At 56.5% G+C, this 8,526-nt stretch overlaps 1 protein-coding gene across 1 annotated transcript in view; it reads left to right on the top strand.

Moving 5' to 3' along the window:
• The first annotated feature begins 1,945 nt into the window (after nt 1–1,945).
• Nucleotides 1,946–8,526, top strand: part of SLX9 (SLX9 ribosome biogenesis factor) — a 55,909-nt gene continuing 49,328 nt past the window's right edge. The window contains exons 1-2 of the mRNA XM_075430671.1: nt 1,946–2,073; nt 3,425–3,533. Coding sequence (XP_075286786.1) covers nt 1,954–2,073; nt 3,425–3,533 — 229 coding nt within the window. The 5' untranslated portion in view covers nt 1,946–1,953. The remainder of the gene's footprint in view (nt 2,074–3,424; nt 3,534–8,526) is intronic.

Genomic DNA, 8,526 nt, shown 5'->3' with positions numbered 1-8,526 from the left:
TCCAACCGCCCCGGTCCCACCGACAAAAGGGTGAGGGAAGGGGCTGGGAGAGCTGGGAGCCTCCCGAGCCGGAGCAGGGGGAGCAGAGCAGGTGACCACGGGTCCTTGTAGCCCAACGCCGGAGCTCGCTGGCTTCCCAGTTCCTCCTGCGCTCTCTCGCAGCTCTGGCCTCGAGTGGACATCCACAGCGAAGCACCGTTCCCAGCAGTTCCCAGCGGAGCCGTAACACGCCCGTCCCCTCCGCCTCCAGTGTGTCCGTGCTCAGCCTGGCAGCTCGTTAGTCCTGGCTATTTGCTACACGTATTAGCCAACGAGTAGTTACTCCTCCGCTGCGTCCGTGCTTTCACAGCTGCACACAGGACAGGATGTCCGGGCAGGGGCAAGCCAGGGCTGGTGCGGGCAGCGTTGGGATGCTGCGTCCAACCGCTCCTGCTCGCGACACGCTGCAGCCGGCAAAACCCGCGCTCCTTCGGCGTGGGTGTCACCTGCTGGAGCTTTTAACCTTCGACGCCTCCCGGTTTGGGAACAACCACCGTTTTTTAGAGGATGTCTTTTTGTTTCGACGTTTTATTTCTCCTTGCTGCTGCTCAAGCCCGCTGCAGGTGCAGGGGGTGGGCGTCCTTTGGAGACGGGTACGTGCTCGGTCGTGGCGCGTACGCTTCCCAACCCGCCTGCAACCATTTTAAGCTGTTAAACATTCCTTTTCCTATTTTCTTTCGACCATCTTTATTTTCATTTGTTCCCCTTTTTATTTTTAATGAGAGTGGATTGTGCTTCTGCCTGCCACCGGCTGCGGGACCGTTGCGGTTTTCGCAGGACGCTCTGGAGCAGTCGGCGTGGGGAGCAGGGCATCCAGCTGGGCACTCTCGGAGCCGTGGCTCCCCACGGTCGCTGAGTCTGGCGATCAGAGATGCCATTTTGCTGCCCTGCTCCGGAGTGATGCTCACCCAGCCTAGAGCATGGAAGATTTCCCGGCGTTCTCTTCTATCCCGACAAAGGTTACATCTTTCCCAGTCACTGCCATGCTCCGGTCGAACGAGTGGCACGACGGAAGCGGGGATTCAAGGCGGCTGTGGAATATCCATCCTCAGGGATATTTTTTATTTCCAACCTTCCGGTATCTGTGTAGGGGTACGCTCGGTCGCGAGCAGGCGCCTAAACTCGACGTGGCACCTTTCCAAGCGGCACCACCTTCCCGGGGACCTCTCCCCGCGTTTCCTCGTGCCCGTGGTACCCACGAGGAGGGTCACCAGCCACGCGAGATGCACGCTCATCAACCCCTCGGCCGGGCAGGAGCGGCTGCTGCCCACAAAACGGACTCATGGATGCTGGGAGCGGCTCGGCTTCCCCCCCAGCCCCGCTCTCCGCATCCTCGGGCACGTCCTCGCTCATCCGCCTGCGAGCCAGGGCTGAACGCGGGACCCAACGCTACCCGGGGCAGCCCTGAAGTGAGGGGGGGGACGCGGGTCCCTGGCGCTTGCTCCCCAATGTCAGGCCCCGGGAAACACAGCTCGGAGGGGGATGGGGAAGGCGGAGGAAGGCCAGCTGGAAAATGAAGAGGCATTAACCACGGAGCACCCGTCGGGGCTTCTTAAAACTACCGTGGTTCCCAAGGCTGGAGCTTTTTATTCACCGCGGAGGGGAGAAGCAGCTTTGCCTTTCAGCCCCTCGTGTGCGTGGAAAGACGCCTGAGGGCGATTAACCCCCGGGCTGCCCATCAAAGCAGCGCGGAAGCCGCCATCATTACACTTCAGAGTTAACAGCTGCGGAGCGGGCAGTCCGGAGCTGCGGCGGAGGGGTTTCCCGGGCTCTGCCCGTCGCGGGGGAAGGCTCCCCGAGCACCCCGGGGTCCCGGCGGGCAGGGCCTACCCGGGCGGGGCGGCCCCAGGGCGGGAGAGGCGCGGCACAGCACAGCCCGCCCCGCCTCCTTCCGCCCCGCCGCGCACGCCCGCCATGGTGGGGAAGGCCAAGCGCCCGCGGCTCCACCGCGCCGCCCCCCGGCCCCGGCCCGCCCGGGATCCCCCGCCGCTCCCCGAGCCCGGCCCGGGCCCCTGGACCGCGGCGGCGGGCAAGGTAGCGTCGGCTGGGGAGGGGGGGGGGGGGGGGGGGGGGGAGGGGGGAGAGCGGCCGAGGCGGAGCCGGACGCGGCGGCCCTCAGGGGCGGGGCCGCGCGGGGTGGCTGAGGGGCGGGGCGGGGCCGCGCGGGGTGGCTGAGGGGCGGGGCGGGGCCGCGCGGGGTGGCTGAGGGGCGGGGCGGGGCCGCGCGGGGTGGCTGAGGGGCGGGGCGGGGCCGCGCGGGGTGGCTGAAGGGCGGGGCGGGGCCGCGCGGGGTGGCTGAGGGGCGGGGCGTGGCCGCGCGGGGTGGCTGAGGGGGACGGGAAGCCCGCGCCATGGCGTCTCCTCAGGGCCGGGCCCCTTCCCCTGAGCGGGAAGCCGCCCCCGGCCCACCGCGCTGTTCGTGCGGCCTCCCCCACGCCGCTTGTCACCCGCGGGAGCGTCCAGGCCGGCAGCTGCCACGGCTGTGAGGGACACCCTGGCCTCGCAGGGCCTGCGGCAGGGCCTGCCCCTGCTGGGTGGGAGTCGCTCCCGGCGGGTATTGGGAGCGGAGGGGTGAGAGGCTGCCTGGCTGGCTTCGTGGCAGGTGGAGATGAGCAGGCAATTAGCGCACGCTCATTTAGGAGGTTCAGACCTAGCCACCCGCAGTTCAGGGTGGAGCTCGGTGCCATTCCCAGCGAGGATGCAGAGCAGCGTTAAATGGTATTTGTGCACCTACAGCTTTCCCTGTGAGGCGGGAGGAGCGAGCTGTGCCACGTACAGCTGGTTTTACACCGCAATAAATTCGTGTTTCAGTGCTGGGAAATGCTGCTGGCTGAAATAATAATAAATTCTTGTAAGCAAACCAGAGAAGCTATGGCAAAGCTTAGGACTGAGGGGGTGTTGCGTGCCTGAAGGAACTAGATGGTGGAAGTTTGGTAAACTGCTAGCAGTCACTGGGTCTGCTTAATGCCCGTTGATTTAGGCCCCAGGTCTGCTCATTTATTGCTGATCCGTATTGTTATGTACTCATGCACCTGTAATGAATCTGGCTTTTCCTAAGGATGCTGTTCACAGTTCTCCTAGGAGTAACACCTCAATTCCCTTAACTGAGGCGAGGCTGGCTTGGTGTTGAAATCTGTCGGGAAGAGAACAGTCCAAAACATGACTTTGTGAAACTTCCTTCTGGGTGGAAGAGTGTGGAGGGGGGGCAGGCCACTGGGCTGCCTCCGCTACCCCTAAGTGCTCAGGAGAGGCACCCACATGCTGCTGCCAGAGCGTACGCCCTACTTCCATCTGGATGGTGCTGGGCTGGGGTTTTTTGTTTCGTAATGAATGTTGCCTGGTGGTCTTTGTACTGACTCCTGCTTAATGTTTCTTTTTGGATAAGGTTTGGGACTTCTCGTCTTCTGGTGTCTTTTCTGGGCTGAAGATTGACCCTGATACTCTAGTAAAGAAGCTTGACTTGGACTCCAGAAGCATCATTTCCTCCAGAACAGGTTTGTTGTTGTATTTTGAATGAGTTCCGTGTTGTGAGCAAAGATGCTGGGGACTGTTTTGGCAGTGGCTGTCAGAACAAGCCCAGGAGAATCGAACCCAAACGCTTCCCCTGTTCCTGCAGAGCCTTTTAGAAGTGATTTCTGTTTGGGTTTGGAGGAGGCCAAAAGGTGTCTATGAGCTTAGTGCTCACTCGGTGGGGAGCGAGCTTCAGGCTATCTGATGGCTGCTGGAGCCCCACCCATGGGATGTCCTCACCCGCGTGGGATGATGTCCTCATGCAGCCAAAGGCTCCTGGCCCCCAGGGGCTGAGGGGACAGCAGCCCCCACCCAGGCTGTGACCTGATCTCCAGGCTTCCTCTGCGGCTGTGTTTGCCTCGCCAGCAGCTGCTGTTCATACCCCAGTGTTTTGTTGGCAAGTTGCTGGTTGTGCCTCAGCAATGCTTTACTTGTGGCAGCCTGATCGCAGCCAGTTCTCTCCTCTTGTCCTTTGCTGCTGCTAGGTCCCTGGCTCAAGGACTCGTGGGCGGGAGAGTCCAGCTCAGCAGGGAGTGTCGGGAGTGAGAGCGGGAACAGGGAGGAGATGGTAGAGGCTTTTGTTTTCTAGTCCCACGGCAAGGAAATGCTCCCTCTAGCTGCTTACTGTCGGACAGAGCTGTGTATCTGAAACAGCGTTTCTGCTCTCGAAATGGGAACTGGTGGCGCAGCAGTCTGGCCTGGCGCAGAAGATGCATGTGACTCCAAAATACCTTGTTTGCAAACTAAACTGACTTCTTCCCTCCATGCAGATTAATGCTGCTACGGTGACTTTGTTTTCATGTCCAGGGCTGCAGACAAACCCAGTAACCACCCAAGGGCTAGTGGTTACCTGAGCGGTGCCGAGCTGTAGCAGCCGTAGCCCGTCGGTCACATTTGGTTACAGAGTGGGGAATGGGAAGGTTGTGTGAGGACACATTTGCTGGAGATGCTTGCGTTCTGCACAGAAACCTTTGTGAAATGTATTGTTTTCAAAACACTGAGCTGGTTGTTCATAACTCCCCTGGGAAGAGGACATGTGTGCATGTGTGTGTGCGTGTGAACATAGCCATCTCTTTAATTAAATTAGACAGCATGTTGTTGAAGGCTGACAGCCTGCAACCGTAGTCTTTCATTGCAGGCTCCAGCTGCACATATCTGGTTTATAAATAGACCTGTGCTGCTGGTCCCTGTGCAGTGCTGATGATGCAGATGTGCGGTGCCTGGCTACGTTTAACCCTGTCTGGAGGCTGCGTGCTGGCTTCCTGCAGACGGTGATGCTGACCCCGGTGCTTTGTGCTCCCTCGCGCTTTCCAGATGATCAGCTAAAAATAGCTGTTCATTTGGGGGCTCAAAACTGCAATTCAGTGAGGCAAGAAGTGGTGTTGGTTTTTTTTTTTTTTTTTTTTAAATCTTCCTAAGCTGCTGTGCCCTTTCTTCTTGTGTCACTCTGGAGCCATGTGGAGGCTTTTTCATTATGGAAATGAGTTCATTTTTTTTGTGTTAATTCAGTGAACTGTAACTAGGCTGTGCACACAATGGCAGGCACCCTGGAGTTAGAAGAGAGATTCTAGGCAGACGTGCTTTGTCTCCTGGGATCTCTGGTCAGTTGAGAGTCCGTTCAGCGGGAAAATCAACTTGACTCCAACCCTCCCACCCCCTTCCTCCCATCCCCCTTAGCTCGATGCACAGGGCAGGAGGGTAGGAGTCTCCTACACATTGTTATTTTAAGATTTAATAGCAAGACAAAAAAGTGTTTCTCTCCCACGTGCTTTTCAAGCTCTGAGAAGGTCAAGTTGGCAGACTGTAGGTAGGCTTACTCCCTCTATCTCCTGTGCGTTTCACAGCTGAAGGAGGTTTTTTTATGTCAAGGATGCTGTGTGGCAGTTGAGAAAGCTGGTATATTTGTCCTCCCTGCATCTGCGTGTGCGCACGTGCCTGATATTACCTAAAATTGCTTCACATTATCTAAGATTACTGATATCTCTGTGTTTCATGTTACCATCTGGCCTTGTGTTGTGGCACTGCAGGGACAGCCAGGAAGACTTCAGTGTGGGCTTAGTCCTGCAGGGCAAGAGTGAAACAAGGGAGCGGTCACAGGGCTTGGACCTGGCAGGGAACACTGTGCCAGCTTAGCCTGGCAGCTGCGGGTCTTGGCTCTGGTCCCTCTCTTCCTTAGACCCCGTGTCCCTCTGCTTTGGGAGGTGTGGTTCCCAGAAAGCCAGCATCTCATTCCGTGGCTGTGCATCCATGGCATTGCAGCTTGCTCAAAGGTTTCTGCATAAGGTGTTTCTGGGTGAAACATTTGACCTTCCTACGACCATTCTGCCTCTGTTCGTTTCTCCCCTTGGGCTTTCACATTTTGGCTTTGTGCTTGAACTGGAGGACCCAACTGTTGCCTTGACAGAGTCTGAGCACCAAAGCTGTGTGAACTGGAGAGCTCTCTGCTAATTCTGAAGCTGTCAGATGTGGAGCTGGCCCAGAAGGGTGCGTGGGGTTGAGAGGTTGGTTGTTGCTGGAAAAGTAAGGAAGAATAGCAATGTGACATTGGCTCACGGCTCCACCTGTCAGCACACCCACTCACTGTTGAAGAGAGGATAGGGGCTGGCTGGATCAGCAGGAGAGACCTGGAATGCCTGGTGTCCTTGGAGCGTGGAGCAGCAGTTGCTCCTGGACCAGTTTGAGGTGGTAGCATAGGGGGAAGAGCCACACAGGCCTGCTCCTGTGGGGCTGCCTGGAAGACTTTGAGGGTTGTGGAGCTCCCTTTCCTCTCTGTCTTGTCTCTTTGTCCTGCTCTAACTGGGGTGAGTAGGTGATTATGATGGTGCATCTTTAGCTGGCTACTTCTCTTGGGTTCCCTGGCCGTCCTCTCTGCTGTCTATGCCTAGGATGTACTTTCTGGCTGCCCGCTTGCTCTCTGCCTGTCCGCTGCCTATTTGATATGCTTGTATGGTTCCTTCCTCTCTCCCACGTGGCGTGGGCACTCAGGGCAGCTTTTGCAGAAGTCCAACAGTGAAAGTATCTAGGCTCAAGAAAAAAATATTCTGCTTCATTTTCTCTGGAGAAGATGAGGTGACTGGTGGCTCCTGTCGTCTTCTCATTCTAACACCAGGAATTTAGAGAGGCAAGTGAGGACTGTTGGTGCAACAGCTGGAGGAGGCGTGTTTCACTCCACTGTTACGTTCCTGTGTCTGCCATGAGGTTAAGGAGGTGATGGAGAGCTGAAGAAGCAAGCTGCAGAGAAAGGCAAGTGCGTTTTTGAAAGCCTCAGATGCTGTTAGTAGTTGGGGCTAACATCTGTAGGAAGGATCATCTCTCCCAGCCTGGTCTGCACAGACTTTTTTCTCAGGGATTGTGTTCAGCTTTGTTGTCAAAGAGGAGGACTGCCTTCTCCTCATATTTGTAGTTCCTAAGGCGGGTTTCAAGATGCCCTGTCTTCATTCGAAGCAGTCTGCAGAAGGATGGGAGTGTGGGGAGGCGTGTAACCGCGGGCCTTGGGTGCAGTGGGGGGAAAGGCTGCCTGAACTGTGGAGCTCTAATGAAGACAGACAGGGCAGCTTGGGCAGGAAGCAGAGAGGTGACATTTTGAGTTCATTCAATTAATTTTGAATTATGTGGAGTACCTGTAAAATCAGCTGATAGTGGCAAATGAAAAATATCCGTTGTGTACTGAATTTTTACACTGCACTTCGTTCTACAGGTCTGATCTCTTCCAGTTAAAATCTGGTCTGGGGAAGAGCTTGGAATTGGGTTAGATTTTAGAAGATGTTGGCTTGGAGCTCAACAGTGGTCAAAAAAGCAAATTAATTGTTGGGAAGTGGGAAGAAAAGAGAGTAACCTGGAGAATGTTGTTGTGCTCCTTAAATAAATCCATGGAACATGCAGCTGTTGGATGCTATGTGTGGCCCTGGTCCTCTCATCTCAAAAAAGATGTAGCAGACCAGCAAAGGTTCAGAGAAGGGCAGCAAGGCTGCTCAGAGCCCTGGGATGCCAGTGAAGTTGTTCCTAAAGCAAAAGCCCTGGGCTCTTCAGCTGGGGAAGGTGGTGAGGGAGGGTGTGATGGAAGCCTGGAAGCTGCGAGGGAGGGAGGGTGGGTGCGGCCGGCTGCTGTCTCCTCCACTAGAGACCCAGGAGGAGCAATGGCAGTAGCAGCTGGTAGACACGCACCTGAACAAGACATCTGGTGTCTCACATGGCAAATTCAGGCATGGGTTCTGTGATGTGAGAGCCGGGCACTTCTGTGGGTTCAGAAAGGGGCCGCATGGATTAATGGAGGGGTTTCTTAATGCAAGGACTCGTCTGGTTTGGAACGTGCAGGTGGAATGCAGCGGTTCTGCTCTGGCTGGGTCTTGGGTGGAAAAAGGGAGGAATATTGAGGCTGCAAAATGTCTTGTAGTGTTGCAGCAGGACTTGAGACAGGTTTACCCTGCCCCTGGGTGGTGGTCCTAAATCCAGCGAGATCCCTGCGTGTAGGGCAGCGAGGCAGCTGAGGGGGCTGCGCAGTGGCTCAGGCCACCGGGATGCGCAAGGAGGGGACGTGGGCTGCCACCAGTGCAGTGTGGGACAGCTGGCGCCAGAGGAGGGCCTGGACCATGGCCATGGGGCTGCGAGATGTGCTAGGGGCTAACTGAACGACAGCAGAGCATGGTTGCTTCCACGTGATGAAAAACTTTGTCTGGAAGACCTGCTTTGATGCACTGGATCCAGAGGGATGAAATCCTGTAGGAAACCAAGCCACTGTTGTGCTGGGACTCGGGGGCTATTGCCTGTAGCTACCAAAAAGAGCAAGACCCCTCTCTCTACTTTTCCCCTACCTTAGTTTTCTTGAATTTGTTAACCAAGCAGCTTTTGCTGCTCTTCTGGCTGTGGTTATTCTGAGGGAACGGGGAGGAGCACGATACATGGGTTGGAAAGTTCAGCATCTATAGCAGGTTTAGCATCTCGGTTAACACGAGCGGTTGTGAGTGCCTATGCAGATGT

Source organism: Opisthocomus hoazin, chromosome 9 (assembly GCF_030867145.1).
Source record: "Opisthocomus hoazin isolate bOpiHoa1 chromosome 9, bOpiHoa1.hap1, whole genome shotgun sequence".
Taxonomy (NCBI): domain Eukaryota; kingdom Metazoa; phylum Chordata; class Aves; order Opisthocomiformes; family Opisthocomidae; genus Opisthocomus; species Opisthocomus hoazin.
The sequence above is the reverse complement of the archived record's forward strand: the minus strand, read 5'-3'. Positions and strand labels throughout refer to the sequence as shown.